The sequence below is a fragment of the Ambystoma mexicanum genome, chromosome 8, assembly GCF_040938575.1.
Source record: "Ambystoma mexicanum isolate Mex_15411 chromosome 8, UKY_AmexF1_1, whole genome shotgun sequence".
Lineage (NCBI taxonomy): Eukaryota > Metazoa > Chordata > Amphibia > Caudata > Ambystomatidae > Ambystoma > Ambystoma mexicanum.
The window spans coordinates 1,234,166,932-1,234,185,021 of NC_090929.1; the positions used below are offsets into that span (position 1 = coordinate 1,234,166,932).

At 46.2% G+C, this 18,090-nt stretch overlaps 1 protein-coding gene across 1 annotated transcript in view; it reads left to right on the forward strand.

Annotated features, from left to right (window-relative positions):
- Window positions 1–18,090, forward strand: part of NOC3L (NOC3 like DNA replication regulator) — a 775,720-nt gene that overhangs the window by 242,368 nt on the left and 515,262 nt on the right. Inside the window, exon 11 of the mRNA XM_069611339.1 lies at window positions 3,292–3,423. Within this exon, the coding sequence (XP_069467440.1) occupies window positions 3,292–3,423 (132 nt within the window). The remainder of the gene's footprint in view (window positions 1–3,291; window positions 3,424–18,090) is intronic.

The window sequence follows — 18,090 nt, forward strand, 5'->3', positions numbered from 1 at the left end:
GCTCTCACTATCAGTTTCTAGTTGGGCTGACCTCCGCCCGAGGGTTGTCACCAAACTGATGGCGGTGGCGGCAGCGAGTCTCAGGACAGGGGGGATTCATGTCTATCCCTACCTGGATGATTGGTTAATCAGGGCTTGTTCACCCGAACAGGCCCAGGAACATCTGAGGATCACCTGCAACTTCCTTCATCAACTGGGCTTCTCCCTCAATTACAAGAAGTCCCACATGATACCATTCCAGAAGCTCCAGTTCATCAGAGCAGTCTTTAATACTTCCTCTGGGAAAGCCTCACCCCCTGAGGTGAGAGCTCAACACATTCTGCAGATGGTAGCAAAATGCCCAGCGTCTACCAGCCTACGATTTTCTGAGGTTGCTTGGCCTCATGGCATCCTGCATTTATCTGGTGCCAGAGGCCAGATTGAGAATGAGATCCCTTCAATTGGTCCTCAGGATTCAGTGGTCCCAATTTTCAGGGAAAATGTCAGATTTTCTGCAAGTTCCGAGCAGAGGTGCTCAAGATCTTCTATGGTGGGCATGCAAGGACAATATTCTCAAGGGGGAATCTTTTTGCCAGCCATGGCCGGATATAACTGTAGTGATGGACGCCTCACTCACGGGGTGGGGAGGCCACGCCAACGATGTGACAGTCATCGGTCGCTGGTCTCCACCGGAGTCCAAATTACACATCAACCTTTTGGAGCTGAGGGCGATCAGACTAGCGCTGAATGCATTCCTGCCGTCTGTATGGGGAACGAATGTCCTGATAATGACGGACAACACAGTTGCCATGTACTACCTCAAAAAGAGAGGTGGTGTAGGGTCACTGCCACTGTGCAGAAAGGCAATGCAGCTCTGGTTCTGGGCAATACAAGAAGGAAAATCTCTGTCGGCTCTTCACCTAGCTGGAGAGCAGAACACAGCGGCGGACGCTCTGAGCAGGCAGAGCACAGTTTTCCACGTGTGGGAGCAAACTCAGGAAGACCTTCAAGCGATCTTCACCCTTTGGGGAACCCCTAAAGTGTATCTGTTCACGACAGAGGTGAATTGGAAGTGTGAAAAGTATTGCTCAAGGGAATGTCCTTCAAGAGGAGCTCTAGGGGACGTGTTCGTAGTGTACTGGAATTTTCCACTGCTGTATGAGTTTCCTCCAGTCCCCATCATTCCTCATGTAATCAGGAGGTTGAGAAAGTTCGAGAAAACCATGATCCTAATTGCTCCAAATTGGGCCAGGAGGATGTGGTACCCAGACCTTCTGGACATGTCCATCTGCCCTCCAATACGTCTTCCACAAAGTGAGGATCTTCTCTCGCAAGAGGAAGGTCGGGTTCTCCATCCAGAGGTCAAGACACTCAGCTTTCACGCATGGTTTCTGAGGGGCTGAGATGTAAGGATTGCGACCTTCCGGACGAAGTAATGGAGATTTTGCTTTCGGCCAGAAGGCCAGCAACAAAATCTTTGTACCGGTGTCGGTGGAATAAGTTCAATAACTGGTGCAAAGACGAGAATGTGGATCCTTTTTTAATGTGGCACTCCAATGTGTGCTGGCCTTCCTATTGCATCTGGCCAATCTGGGGTTCCAGATTGGTACAATAAAAGGATACTTGGCTGCGCTTTCCATTTTTAGCGCTCCTGACGAAGTTTCTTTCTTCAAGATTCCATTAGTTATCCAATTTCTGAAGGGACTTACTAACGTGTACCATTTCATGTCCCAGCCTGGGATTTAAATCTTGTGTTAAAGTTTCTAACAGGTGTACCCTTTGAGCCTTTACATTCCTGCCCGTTAAGGCTTTTGAAATAGGCCCTTCTTGTGACACTAACATCAGCCCGCAGGGTAAGCGAGTTGCAGGCTCTTTAATGCAAACCTCCTTATACTATTTTTCATAAACATAAGGTAGTTCTTAAAGTTAAACCATCTTTCTTGCCGAAAGTAGTTTCTGACTTTCACCTGTCTCAAAAAATAATACTTCCGACTTTTTACCCTCACCCTCATTTGGGCAAAGAGGGGAGAGAGGTTGCACAGACTGGACCCAAAAAGGGCTCTACGTTTTTATATAACGAGAATGGCAAAATTGCGTCAGGATGACCAACTCTTTGTGGGTTATACAGGTCCTAAATTGGGATTAGCGGTGACAAAGCAGACTACATCCGCTGGATAACTCTGGCTATTGTGGACTGTTACAGGCTAGCAGGGAAAGAACCGCCGGTTGGGCTTAGAGCTCATGCCACAAGGGGTATGTCTACTTCTGCTGCTCTTTAGAGGGAAGTCCCCGTAATTGACATTTGCCCAGCTGCAACTTGGGCGTCAATTCACACTTTTGTCAAGCATAACTGCTTAGATTCCTCATCTTCCCAAGAAGGCCTATTTGCAAAAGCAGTACTTCATACCCTCCATGATGAGGGTAAATAGTACTCTTGCCTCCTAATTTCTTACTGCTTTGAGAGTCTATTATAGATGAGGAATACGTGGGAGGACACAATCCATTCAAAGAACTAGTTACATACCAACTGTAACGTTCTTTCGACTGGATGTTCTTCACACGTATTCCATATCGCCCCACCCAACCTACCCCGCAGTACAATTTACGTGCTTTACACTTTACATTTGTGAAGAGCTTACAGTCTAGGGCACGCCTGGATGGTTCCTCGAATAATATGAAGAAAAAACAGAACTGAAGCCAACAGGCACGGCACAAGCTATTTGTACTACAAGTGATGTTGACACGCCACGGCGGCCCTCGAGGGACATCCACGCCACAACCTCCTGCACAGCGACCTCCGCCAAGAATCTTTTTTTCCAAAGCAGCAAAGCTGGCAAGATATGACTATCATAGATGAGGAATACGTGGGAGGAACATCCAGTCGAAAGAATGTTACAGTTGGTAAGTATATTTCTACACTTTTTGGTAACCTGTATTTTCATCTCATTGTCCTACACACATTTCACCTTACCCCCATCCTTCTCATTAATTAATCTGTTTCCATGTGCTTCCCATTTCGCTTTTGTTCAAATCACTTTCTCTGTTATTGGCTAGCCCATTACATGTCTCCATTTTCTGAATTGCAGAGGTTTCCATGGTGAACAAAATGGCTAGTGAACACCTTTTTCATTGTGAAAAATGTAATTGTATTTTATATCCTACCAAGAATTCCCATTGCTGATCTGTGGAAAGTGCACACCACATGTATATTATGTGATTAAGCTTAATTGTAGGTTAAATTGAGGGCCAGCTATGAAAACTCCAAACATTGACTTTGCATTGATTTGAAATGTATATATGTTATCACCTCAGATGCTGCAAGTATTACTGCAGCTGAGAATCAAAGAAGTAGAAGTGAAAAAAGATACGGAAGACCTCACTTCAAAAAAGAAGTTCATGACTTGTAAAGAAAAAAGGAAAAATCTTTCCAGAATGCAAAGAAAGGTAAGTGCTATACATGTTGCCTGTGTTGTGCTCTGAAAAATGAGAAATTATAGCCAATGTGAAACAAATGTATTATTTGGATTGAGTATACTTTTAGAGGCAACCTTTTTGTTTGTCAACCAAATACGTTTTGGGAGACATTAATTAAATTTGTAAGTACTTTCAGTTCCTTAACTGTCAATATGTGTTAGCTGTTTCGTAAAGAAGTTCTAGAAAGAAGAAATGGTGCATTGTTAATGCACTTTTGGGCAGATTAAAACAGTGGACCTTGTGCCACAGCTTCTCATGAAAACTTCATGTTTTGCATTTAATTCTGTTGGATGTGGACCATTAGCTCTGCCCCTTTACCCAAGTTAGACCAACCTCTAAAATTAGTAAGTGCGCCTTTTGTCAATAAGGCAAGTTTATTGTACAACGGCCGGGAGGAGGCTTAGATGACATCTAAGAGTCAAACTAACCCTGGTCACCCTGAATCACACAAAGAACACATATTCTATACAATTTGCAACAGTTAATACACTCCCCCAGATACTGTTACAAAGGCATCACCCCAAACATGATTGATTGCCCTGTACAGAGAAGTCTAAAACCCACACAGTTCGTTGGATACAACCATTATAACGCAATCCCCTAAAACGTTTAAAAACCTCTCCCTATTTGGTGGATGTCTTGCCTCTTAGTTACAAAATAACAGAATTCCTATTAATGACGCACACAGACCTGCTCTAAAAATATCGAAGCACGTGAAGATGAGAGAAAGACACGTAGATTCCATTTGACCTATTCATGTTTGCTAACCGCATTGCCCAAACCTGTCTGATGTCCGAGTTCCGCCCATTCTCTGACAACACAGTCCCTCTCCTGAAGTGTACTACTGCTGGCTGATCTCTGTAAGTGTCCTGGGTGAAACCATCTGTTCAAACAACCCAGCGGGTTCCCCAAATGCTTATGCCTTACAACAATGAGCTCTCCTGTTTACCGCAGATCATATCTTCCCTTCGCCTTTCGGCCTTGAGCCATCTGCAAACTGACCGCAGCCACTCTGTTGACCAGCTTACGAAACCTGTTCCCTGACTGCTGACGGGCCTTTGCCATGATTGCGAAAACACCCCTTGCTACATAGAGCAACCACACCTCATATTGACTATCTTTTTACTAAATTCAAAAAATACTTCCCATACATGTATACTATTATGTGTGTATTTTATACTTATTATGATCTCCTCTCATGTCTCGTCATTCATACAGCTATACTCCACGTGCACATATTGATCGCCTTCTTTATCCGAGTGTGGCAGGGGCCCTCCGTGTGACAATGTTTCATTGTTATGTTTCTGCCCGCATGCAAATCTACAAATGTATCGCCTCTACACAAAATAACATGAAGTAACCTAAAAGTAACACTTAATTTACCATAAATATTGTCATATTTGTAGCAATTTGCAAAAGTGACAGAAATGGCAATGATGACGTGTCCACCACCCAGTCAGCGGTATAATGCATGAAGTTCAAACTTTTCCAAGTTCCCAACATCCCCCTTTAGTTAATCCATTTACTAACAAACCAATTCCAAATCATCAATCTTAGTATTTTTATGGAACAAATCTTAACTGGTTTCCCATAATCTTCCACTAGACAACCCCATTTGACTCCTCATTAGTTCCTCAATCCACCCATTGTTATAAACATTCACTCCAACATGTGGAAGGACTCCCTTCAATCATTACAAAATCAGTTTGAGTGCCCATGTGAAGAGAATTGGTCCTATACCTAGTCTGAGTCAGGGTTACAAGAAACTTGGCAGTACTCCTGGGCATTTGGTCGAGCAGCATTGAAGACATAACTGACAAGAACAAAAAAGTGCTAGATAAAAAATCAAAACAAGTCAAAGAACTTTTAAGATTAAGCTCATCCACAACGGCATCCAATAGAAAATAGTCCAATAAAGTCAGTAATTCCTACCTCCCTCGCCATGGCCCCCTTCAGAATTTGCAGTTCAGTAATTGTGTGAGCCAAAGTTCCGTTATCAGAGTCATTAGGAGGTACATATGTGCAGCAAGTTTTGCCCAATTTATGGCACACCTCACCCTCTATAGCTGTAAGGAGGTCCAGGATATAGCGATTCTGCAGCGCTACAAATCGCAAAGCCTGAAGTTGTTCTTTGATGGCACTGAACACGAACACAGAGGAGTTGACAAATAATAGCAACTCTTAACAGGTTATCTGAAGCCATGTTGCATTGACAGAGATTTGCACACCTGGGGCCAATGGAGAGGAGAGAAAAATTTCAGTACGACTAAACAGTCAAAAACTATCGGGAATGTTCCTTAGAGCCTCAGCAGATGCTGTTGACACATAGTTAGATTTTTTTGATCTCCTCAAAAGGTCTTTTTCCACAGTCATGAAAAGTTTGTAGATTGTCCATGTCCGATGACGCAAGGGATGCAGGGAGTACGGGGGACAAAGGGGACACAAATGTGGACTCGGACAGTGTCAGGTGGCCTATGCAGAACCACGAGGACGGGCACCTGCAAAGTGATGATGCTGCATACACCGCTCCAGGCCAGAGGTAATTGTTTATATGAAAAGGGCCGACATGACCAGAATAAATTGGGAATCGCTGCTGTACCTCCTGCCAAATCAGGAACACGCAGAGTGGTTCCGCAGTTTTGATTTATGCCCACAGGCACCGGGCCGTACAACAACACAGGAAGAAACATGTAAGTAATCAGATCTTAACAGGTTTCTGAGGCTCCTTGAGCCATGTCAAGAAATTTACATATTTTCTCCAAACTTTTCCACGTGCCAAATTAGTTTGTGCATCCCTTCTTCAGAGAGTCCCACCATCCCTCCAGCCTTGCAACTCATTACCCCTTGCTTCTATTTCTTGCTCATGAGTATCAGACCTTCAAGGTTAAGCTGCACTCTTTATGTACAACAAACACCTTTGCGATCTTCCCCAGTTGAATTTGAACATTCTTAATCGATCCGAAGGACAGCAGCTGCTACAGATTGCCCCTGAAACTGCCCACGAACCCTGCATAGGGCTAAGTGCACCAGACAAAGTGCATCTAAAACTTCTACCTCATTAGGAATAAATAATCTAGGGACCAGAGGCATGGGGAATGAGGGAGCAAATGTAACATGACTCAGTTACTCTCTCCCTTCCCACTCTCTTCATGTGCTGGTACTATATATTATCAGCTGCAAAACTGTGTGCGTCATTTACAATTTCTAAAGTCTCATCGGATGCAAAATCAATTTCGAAACTTTTTTGCGTTTTTGCATCCATTGTACCCAAATATCCCAATGTTTCCTCCCCTGTACCCATTTTGTTCCAACACATATGACCCAAAAAGACAAGAACTCTATAAATTGCTGTACACATTGTCCTTGTACAACCAATTCCTACTAAAACAATTCTAAATTTTAAGACCATTTATTAAAAAGACAATTTATTAAATCAATTCTTAGGTTTCGTATGTTCTCCTCCCCCCTGTCGGCTGGAACGAACCGTGATTCCTTAGATTCCACTTAACTTAATTATTAGTCGACTCCTGTTCCTCTGCCATCAGTGGTGGCGTACCGGTGTCCCTCCGAACACCATGGAAATGTACCCATGCTTTAATGCCTTCCACTCTCGCAGCCGCAGGAGTGGAGAAGATGACCTTATGGGGTCCGTGGAATCGACAGTTGTTCCAGCGACGAACAAGAGTGAACAAAAACCCTCTCCCTGGGTAGTAAAAATGGATGCTGATGCTTGTTTGGTCCCACACCGCCTTCGATCTTGTTTCGCTGATGAGATGCAGTAACCTGTGAGGACACAATCCCGACACTCTTGGTTAAAGCCTTAAAATAGTCCCCAAATTAATTTCCCAAAATGTCTGCTAACTTATGTGCATCAGTACCTATGCGTGCGGGTGAGAGAGGTGTAAACATTCTATGACCCATCACCACCTCATGGGGACTAAGGTGGTGATCTCTTTCCAGGGTATTCCGCAAACAAAACTGTGTAAAGGGAAGGCAGAATAACCATGATTTATGCAAATTAGAACACATTTTTGGCAATTGAATTTTCAACAAGCCATTGAGACGCTTCACAATAGCATTGGCCTGAGGGTAGTACAACGAGCACATCATGTGCCGTATCCCCAAAAGTGAAGTAATTTCAGTGAACAAACCATTAAAGAAGTGAGTCCCATTATCAGAATGTAACACTTCACAAATACCCCACTGTGGAAATACCTCGCTTACCAAGAATCTGGCCGCTGATTTGGCATCGGGGTGCACGCAGGATCCATCCTCAAGCCATCAGGAAAATGGACACACAACCACAATTAAATAACGATAGGTGCTACACCTTTGTACCATATCAATGAAATCAACATGCAATCCCTTAAAAGGACCTGAAGGTCGGGGTATAACCCCTCTTACCGCCCTCATAGTTCCTGGATTAAATTCCTTACAGAGTGTGCTACTTCCTATAAACCAACTCGCCTGCTCAGAGAGGTTGGGCACAAACCAATCCTCCTGAAGTTCCACTGCAAATCGTCACCAAGGAGTATGTGCTGGGAAACGCAGTTGCTCCAAAGCCACAAGAAGCAACTCTACGGGCATCACCACCTTCCCGTCGGGTCCTGCCTCCACAACAAATCTGTTGGCGAGAGCGTACACCGACTCTTCGCCCAAAGCTCCTTTTCCTCCTGAAGTGCTTTTCCACAATTTGTAACTAGGGGACTGCAGTATACGGTACCGACAATTGTGCCTGTTGGGGCATCATTTCAATTTTTGGAATATCTAGGATGCGCAAACAAACAGCAGCCTTTGCCGATCGGTCTGCTGCATTGTTACCAAGCGCAACAAAATCAGTTGTGCTAGTATTCGCAGTGCATTTAATAACCCCTCGCTCTACAGGCAAGGTTAACGCGTCAATCGTGAAAGCAGCGTAGAATGCTGGACAGGGGTCCCATCAGATCTTCTAAATCCTCTTCTCTGCCATCTAGATAACCCAGAATGTATTGTTGTTGTAACATACGCAGAGTTGGAGTAGATAGTGACTGCCTTACCCTTACTCATTTCCAGCACCTCAGTAATCGCTACGAACTTGGCTGCTTGTGCAGAGTAATGTGATGGCAATCGCTTCTCCACCTCCACCCGGTACTCGCCACCCACAAGACTTAAAACTGCTGCTCCTGTATGTGTCATGGCCACTTGCCCAGGATCACAGGAGCGACACCATCAAGTGGAGGGAACAGGGGGCATCATGATTCATGCACATGGGGGGCCTGGTTGGACGCAGTCCTGGCGCTTTTGGCGCCAGGCTCATGGAAGAACTTAAACAAGAAATATTTTATTATGAGCGGAAGTGCTTGGCTTGGAACAGGAACTCTTTTATTATGGGCAGGAATACTCTCAAGAACTCATTTGTGTGTAACTGTGGTCTTCATCTGCACCTGCACGTGCAACTTCTAGGACTGGCACGGTGTGGCATGCAAGACTATGCTGGGGGGGGCATGGCTCAGCTATAAAAGCCAGCCCAACCCCAAGGCACACGCTTTGCGTTATTTTGCACCTCCCTGCAGCGTAACGCTCTCCGTCGCCTGGGATTCATTTTACCTGGAGAGATCCTGCCATCTTCATCCATACTTACCATCTGGAGGATCCTGCTCTTACCTGTACGCTTCTTCCTGACAGCGCGGCTCACCTGCAAACATCTCGGAGCGCAGACATCCTCTTCCTGGCTCTGCGGCTCACCTGCAAACATATCGGAGTGCAAACATCTTCCTGACAACGCGGCTCACCGGCAAACATCACAGAACGCAGACAGCATCATCTAGGCACCACGGCACGACACCCACCATCCGAACTCGCAGCACCTGCAAAAGACACGGTTAAACACTTAACAGACATTACGTTAAGGGCGTTCTGCCATTAAAACCTCGCGCCTTCCCTAAAGCCATCACTCACCTGCTGCTGAACATCGCAGTCGCATCCATCTTCCGCTCGGCCGCATTCCGCGACTCCATAGACGTTAGACCGCATTGCCACCTATTTGGGAGAAAACAGAGGAACGTTATTCAGTGAAAAACAACAACATTGAGAGCAATTACATCAAGACATTGAGAGGGAGAAGAAAGCGGGAAAAGACAAGAGACATTGAGAGAAAGCAGAAAGGGGAACTTAGTCGCAGCTGGACTGGACAATTACTCGGGAATCAGTGAAGGAACTCAATTCAATCAACAAGTGCCCCTGCCGAAAGTAGCAGGACGGAGAGCTCATCATTCACACTTAGCAGGTGAGCCTCATGGGCCGGTACGTGCCCACAGAAATCGCACCTTCGATCGAAGGGGTTTGGAGATACCACAGTCACCAGTCAGCGCATTCACGTTTTCCCATATCCACACAGGAGCAGTGCCACCGATTGTCGCCGCCCATAGCTGATCCGCAGGGGACGAAACCAGAAGGGGGTGATCTAACGCCAGGGAGGGCTGCAACCATGCCCCAACGCCTCCGCAGAGACCAGGTGAGCGTAACAGTATGTCTCTCGCCAGTGCCCTGATCAATCATTGATGATCAATCAACAAAAAGTGTTCCAGTTTCCAAAGAATCTTATTTAACACTTGTACTTTTTCCCTCATCCCCCTCATAGGTCACACAATCATGAACATCATCACCAGGCTGCACTGGGTCATCTATAAAAGTCACTGGGTTTACTACGTGCCACCTCACTGGTCGTACAAATGAATTTGACGAAATAACCTTGCACCCAGAAACTCTGAGTAGTCCAGGTTGATTTTGACATCTCCAAAATTGCGGAAACTGCATGCTGCACGTACAGTGTCACCGGGCTGCCCATAGGATTGGCTGAGGGCTTTTGTTTGCAAAGGCCGCTGCCGCAAGAGATTGCTCACACAGAAACTGACCTTTTATAATTGATTCTAACAGCCCACTATAATTGGCCAAGGGTTTGTGATCTAATGATGTTTTCTGTGTTAGGACCGCTGTCATTACCTTCACATCTGTATGTGAAAAAATGGCTTTTGGTTATCTGGAGTCGCCTAAACCAGAGCATTACTGATCGCAGTCTTGAGCTCCTGAAAACAAGTTATCATTTCATCTGACCACTCGATCAGACTCTTCTCCTTCTGTGCTTCCTTGAGAGCTTGCAGCAGGGGTCTCGTGTAACTAGAGTAGTCGCAAATCCAAGACCTAAAATATTTACAGAGCCCCAAAAACGGTTGTATCTGTTTTACTGTAGTTGGCCAAAGTGTGTTCTGAACTGTGGTGGCTCTCTCAGGCTTTACCCTTCTCCCTGCGGATGATAGTAACTGTCCCAAATACACTACTAATGTTTGACAATATTGCAGTTTTTCTTTGTCCACTTTGTACCCCTCCTCCGCGAGCAGGATGAGAAGCCTGACTGAGTCTCCTTGACATTGTCCTTCTGATGCACTACAAACAAGTAAATTGTCCATGTACTGAATTACAGTGCTGGAAAAGTGTAAGTTTCCCAAATCCATCTGAATAACTCTGTTAAAAACACTTGGAGATTCACAGTACCCGTGGGGTAACCTTGTGTGTTCAAATCTCTATCTATGATATGTAAATGCTGTGAGGTACTGGGAATCGCGGTACAAAGGAACAGAGAAAAGGGTATTTTTCAAATCAATAACTATGAAGTAGGTTGACCCAGTAGGGATGTTACAGAGAATAGTAGCAGGATTTGGTACCACCGGAAATTCTGCTTCAACAATGTTGTTCAGAGGCTCCAAATCTTGAACCATCCTCCAACTAGACCCCTTTGTCTTCTTCACAGGGTAAATGGCCATGTTACACAGAGACATAGAAGGTTGTATAATGCCTTGCTTCAACAATGCCATAGTGGTCTCAAAAATCCCTTCATCTGCCTCCTTAGAAATGGGGTATTGCCTAATCCTTCGTAAAATTGCTCATTGTTTTAGTCCTGTTTTTCTCACAATGAATATAGTCTATGGTACGTCCCTTTGCTCCACCATTACCTGACAAGGCACCCCACTCTCACAAACCATTTCACCTGCATCTTCTGCATCCTCGAACAATTGCACATCGGACACGTCTCTTAACAATGAGGTCAGATCAATACACACCATTTGCCTCCTTCCTCATCGGTGCCTGAAAGAACCACCCTGTCCTACACAACCACAGCTTCTAAAAGAATGGGAATGATGGTCCCTGGCATTATTCCTGGTAACTCGGCAGACCGCAAACAAAATTCAAGGGGTATCTGTCATGTCCATTCTCTTATTCCAGGTACCCAAATTATCACCATCATTACTCCATACAAGAATAATGCAGAATGTACTGGCACCCCCCTAATCGCGCTGTCGCTGCAATACGCGGGGAAAAGCGTTGCTTCTCTTAGTGTGTACAATCCTGAAGTTGAACATACTATGCTGCCCTTTGAAAACGTGATCGACATATTAAGCTTGCTCAGGAGGTCCCTTCCCAAAAGGTTTGCTGGAGTACCTTTGCAATATAAGAAGGGAGCAGATCAAGTTGGGTACCTACCTTGATATGCAAATCTTCAGAGTATAGAACTGATAGGACAGCCCCAGAAATTCCCTCCGTGTCCATTGCTTTGCCTGATAGGGGAATTCCTACTTCTTTAATACAGGATTTTGTGGCCCCTGTGTCGACCATGAAAGAGAATGTCCGTTTACCTACCTTTCCAGCTATCCGGGGTTCCTCTTCCGGAACTGTAGTAACCAATAGAATTGGACACGTCCGAGATACCTGTGGGCTGGCCTATTCCTGATACATTTGAGCACTGGGATGCAAAAAAGGGTTTCCTCTGAGTACACTTGCTCCAGTGTAATTGGTAACTGTCCTATTCGGTAGAGGATTCTTCTCCAAAGCCTGCACCGGTGCCCGGGTTCACGTGATTGGGTGTGAGTCTGTGTCATTCCAGTTCCCAGGCTCTGATCACCCTGCACTTACAGCAGTGGCACAGAGTTCTGGGCATAGTGCGATATTTGGGAATTCGTCTGGAGGGGACCTGTGTTTAAAATACTGTTGTCGGCTTCAACAATCACGTGACACATGACCCATTCTTCCACACACCCAACAGTGCACTCCATACATTCCTCTATACCCCCCTCCCATAGGCCCATTGAACCTGGGCCCCATTCCTCCAAATCCGCCGAATGACCTGACGCCTCATGAAAATCCTCCCCTACCTGTGGAAATCATCTCATCCGTCTTGGTCCAGGTACATAGCCGTCCATCCATGCTTGTCCCATTTCAGAGCCTATTTGTCCTTGTTGTCCCAACTCTTCCTCCTGTCCCTTTATGGGGCTGGTTATCATTGCCCCCTCTAAACTAATCTTTGCTAGTTTTTTCTGGACCAGCGTGGCCTCAGCCTTTTGTCACTGGCCCTAACCCTCCTTTTTCTTTTCCTGTCACCTCTTGCAAAAATGCGCAATGTGCGCTTGTATCTCCTGCCAACTCTTCGCCTCCATCCCTACGACCTTGTATAGGTCCTGCTGTACTACTTTGGAAGTCCCTTTTTCAACATGTGATAAAAATAGCCACATTGTTGTCCCATGCTTCTCCCGTCTCTGCTCTCCACATCTCCTGAATCAACTGAATGTGGGCAGTGGGATCTTCGTCTAACTTCATTGTTTTTGCCAAAATGGAATTTTGTCTTGCGTATCAGGACACATTATCCTCAGTGCTCCCCAAACTTGTGCCCTATAATTATTGAAAGCCGCTCCATCGTGGGTGTTTGTGTCTAATTAAATTCCCGGATAGCCCACTTTCTTCCACAACTTGTCTGCCCGTTCTCCCATCAAGGCTGTGAAAAGGTTTTTTATGTCCCCAATTGCCAACATGACACCGGAAGATAGTTTTTCTAAAGCATAAATCCACACCGCCACCCCTGCAATGAGCGAAGGAAGCGTCTTCATTAAGTTATTCCGGTCCATGTGTAACCATGGGACATAACACGTCCTCCCCTGACCCTTCTGGAGTGGTAGGTATTGAGTCACTTTTGCTTTTACCAGGGCGCTTCCCCAGCTGTGGTCGCCCTCCCCCTATAGCCATGGGGGCTCCACGGCGTGTCCGAAGACCCCATGGCGTACTTTCCAGAGTCCTAACTAGTGCGGGAGGTGTAGCCTCTGCTTCCTGTCCTCCTTGCTCATTGTCTGTCTCCCAGTCATCCTCCTCTTCCTCCTCTGTCCCTTCTATCACATCCCCTGATCCTTTTGTGGGGACAATCACACCCCTGGGCTGCTGAATCAGGACATCTCTCTTCTCCTTCATTCTAACTCTGCATCTATAGCTGTGCTTTCCTTTTCCATATCCATACTTACTCTCTTTGTGACAGATTTTTCAAGCCGTACGAGAATCTGACCAGGTCTCCATCTTCCTTTCTCCGCTTCCTGTGTTTCCCTGTTCTCGTCTTCCTGCTTTTTACTCTCATCTTGTACCCAGGCCATTTTGCTCTCTACTAAACTTGCCGCTTCTTTCCGATTCTGCTGTTCTTTCTTTTCCACTACTCTCTGTAATCTATCCTGGAAATGGAGGGGGGGGGCAGTTCTTCCCTCGCTGACTCTTCTTCATGTCTGCTCCTTATACACCTCTCTCGCTCTGGCTCTTCTGGTCCCAAGGCTAGTGCTGATTTATTCTTAAGATAGACTTTTTTCTTCTTTCCTCTTCCCTTTGGGGCCCGTCAACAACCTTTACTAAAGAAGTTAACCTTCTGCTTCCCTCCTATTCCTGTCTCTAGAAAATTGGTGCAAACGGAGGTGTTACCCTTGACTGTCTCGTAACCATCGGAGTAGTCACTGGAGAATATGGAGGTTCAAACTCTGGATTTGTATACCCTAGCACCATATGGGGGTGGTGCAGAAAAGATTCCTACACCTTCCTTCCTCGTACCTTCTTCCATAGTCGTGACCTACTGGGCCTTCCCGCCCTTCTCATATAACCTCTATAGCTCCAGAATATTCAGTCTATTGTCCAATTTTGACCCCTTATGTTTGGTCCCTAAGAATGTACGCATATTTTCCAAAATATCTGTATCATTGGACCCCCTCACCAGGCCACGGTTTAGACATCTTGCCCTTCCTTTCCCTCAACCATTCACGATGATATTTAAAAATGTTTATTTTATGTCCGGGGAGGACTTGACATGAATGATTCAATGGAATTACCATAGTTAAAAATAAGTCCCCAGAAATCCTGATGATATTAAAGAAAACCCCAACCCGTCGATACAAAAATTACTACCCAAAAATTCCTTTTCTGTCCCTTAAAAGATTTTACCCACACTCACTCTCCGCACTCGTTGCTTTATCATAACCGCCTCAATAACAATGTATTCCTCAACCACACACAAACGACATCATTTTATTAAAACACGCCGGCCCAAATTCTTTCCATTCCTTTGAGAATTCACCTTCACTCGAGTATAGAAGCACAATGTTTTCCACTACAACACCACTGTATCTCCTCCTCATTTCACTAGCATGGCCCTTTCTATTACAGAGCCATCTTCCCTGAAACTACCAGAGGAGACCCACACCAAGAAACTCGAGGTGCTGGGTCCACCTGCGCAATTAGTACAAGTAAGGCCTTACCAAGTTATGCCCCAGAAAGGTATCTACGGGTGGTCTTACCAGAAGCTACCACCTCACTCTAAAGTGAGGGCTCCAGACAACCAGACAAGCAACCTGAAAGATATCGAACCTCTCCCCATGAGTAACACACTATGCTGAAACACTACACCTCTAAAATAACAAACTTGACAAATAAAGGTTTTAATAACCTCAAACGATTCATGCACTTCCTAAACACATTCACTCTTCAACCTGCTTAGTCCCTTCTAATCCCACAAACACATTTCTTGTCGTACCTAAAAACCCTGTTTCCTTTTTTCTCCTATTTCACCCCACTTGGTTTACCTGACAAAGATGCACTTACATGGACGTCGAAACCTTGAAGCGCTCCAAACTGGTGCTCTCAAAATTGGTTCTGCTTCACATCTGGGCTGCAGAACCTCTGCCTCGGGGACCGGGACAGGCCTCTTTGTGCCTGAAAACCGCTTCATTTTCGTGCACAAGCTGGTCTCGGCAGTGAATGACCACAGTCGAGCTGGACGAACAGGAGATCCCCAATACTTTCGGAGAGCCTAAGGCTCCTACCTGGCTCACCAAATTGTAGGTGTGGAACTTTAGCTCCGCCCCTTCACCCAAATTAGGCCCACCTCTAAAATTAGTAAGTGTGCCTATCGTCTATAAAGCAAGTTTATTGTACAACGGCCGGGAAGGGGCTTAGATGACATCTAAGAGTCAAACTAACCCTGGTCTCCCTGAACCACACAAAGAACACATTATATACAGTTTGCAACAGTTAATATACTCCCCGATACTGTTACAAAGGCATCGCCCAAACATGATTGGTTGCCCTATACAGAGAAATCTAAAACCCACACAGTTCATTGGACACAAACTTAACACAATCCCCTAAAACGTATAATTGCAAAGTTTACATTTTCAACACACCCCTTCCTAAAAACCTCTCCCTGTTTGGTGGCAGCCTTGCTTCTTAGTTACAAAATAACTGAATTCCTATTAATGACGCACACGGACCTGCCCTTAAAAAAATGTAAGCACATGAAGATGAGAGAAAGCCACGTAGATTCCCTTTGACTTATTCGTATTTGCTAACCGCACTGCGCAAACCTGTCTGGTGTCCGAGTTCCGCCCACTCTCTGACAACACAATCCCTCTCCTGAAATGTACTACTACTGATCTCTGTAAGTGTCTTGGGTGAAGCCATCTGTTCAAACAACCTAGCCGGTTCCGCAAATGCCTATTCCTTACAACAATGAGCTCTCCTGTTTACCGCAGATCATATATTCCCTTCGCCTTCTGGCCTTGAACCATCTGCAAACTAACCAAACCACTCTGTTGACCAGCTTACGAAACCTGTTCCCTGACTGCTGACGGGCCATTGCCATAATGGCAAAAACCTCCCTTGGTACATAGAGAAACCATGCTCATATATTTACTATCTTTTACTAAATTTGAAAAATACTCCTCATACATGTATACCATTATGTGTGCATTTTATACCTATTATGATCTCCTCTCATGACCACCATTCATACAGCTAAATTCCAAGTGCACATATTGATCACCTGCTTTACCTGAGTATGGAGGGGCCCTCCGTGTGACGACGTTTCATCGTTCTGTTTCTGCGCGCATACAAATCTACAAATGTATCGCCACAAAGTAACCTAAATGTAACACTTCTCCCATTTACCATAACTATTGTAATATTTGTAGCAATTTGTGAAAGTGACGGAAATGATTATAACGTGTCCACCCCGAGTCAGTGGTATGGCGCGCGAAGTTCGAACTTTTCAAATTTCCCAACAATTGTCTCAAGTGTCTGCATTTAGTTTCACAAGTTGTCACCTTTAAAGTGCGTTTGTTAACAGTCTTTTGATTTTTCATGTGGACTTTCACTTCTTGCATGTGCATCCAGTGATCTCTTTCACAGGTGTTCATGGCATCTCTTGCACTGGTAATACCTTCTTTGCCACATGGACCTCTCTAGTTTCTCTTTTTACTCACTTGTGTTGCTTTTTCTGCCCACCAGACCCCCTAGGATCTCTCAGGACCTCTCTCGGCTCACTCCTCAGTCCCTTTCTCTGCTGCCCCCCTCGCCCCAGTCTGGACCTTTCTCTTCTACCCCCAGACCTTTCTCTGATGGCCCCCTTCTCTGGGCCCTTTCTCTGATGGCCCCCCTTCTCTGGGCCCTTTCTCTGATGGCCCCCCTTCTCTGGGCCCTTTCTCTGATGGCCCCCTTCTCTGGGCCCTTTCTCTGATGGCCCCCTTCTCTGGGCCCTTTCTCTGATGGCCCCCCTTCTCTGGGCCCTTTCTCTGATGGCCCCCCTTCTCTGGGCCCTTTCTCTGATGGCCCCCCTTCTCTGGGCCCTTTCTCTGATGGCCCCCTACTCTGGGCCCTTTCTCTGGTGGCCCCCTACTCTGGGCCCTTTCTCTGGTGGCCCCCTACTCTGGGCCCTTTCTCTGGTGGCCCCCTACTCTGGGCCCTTTCTCTGGTGGCCCCCTTCTCTGGGCCCTTTTTCTCACGGCCCTTTTTCTCATGGCCCTTTTTCTCACGGCCCCCTACTCTGGGCCCTTTTTCTCATGGCCCCCTACTCTGGGCCCTTTTTCTCACGGCCCCCTACTCTGGGCCCTTTCTCTGATGGCCCCCTCCTCTGGCCCCCTCCACTTGCCCTTTCTCTGACGGCCCCCTCCTCTGGGCCCTTTCTCTGACGGCCCCCTCCTCTGGGCCCTTTCTCTGACTGCCCCCTCCCCTGGGCCCTTTCTCTGACTGCCCCCTCCCCTGGGCCCTTTCTCTGACTGCCCCCTCCCCTGGGCCCTTTCTCTGACTGCCCCCTCCCCGGGCCCTTTCTCTGACTGCCCCCTCCCCTGGGCCCTTTCTCTGATGGCCCACTACTCTGGGCCCTTTCTTTCATTGCCTCCTCCTCTGGGCCCTTTCTCTAATTGCCTCCCCTTTTTGGACCCCTTTCTCTTATGGCCCCCTCTTCTCAACCTTTCCCTGTTCGCCCCCATCTCTAGACCTTTACCTGCCGACCCCCCCCCTACTCACCCCCAT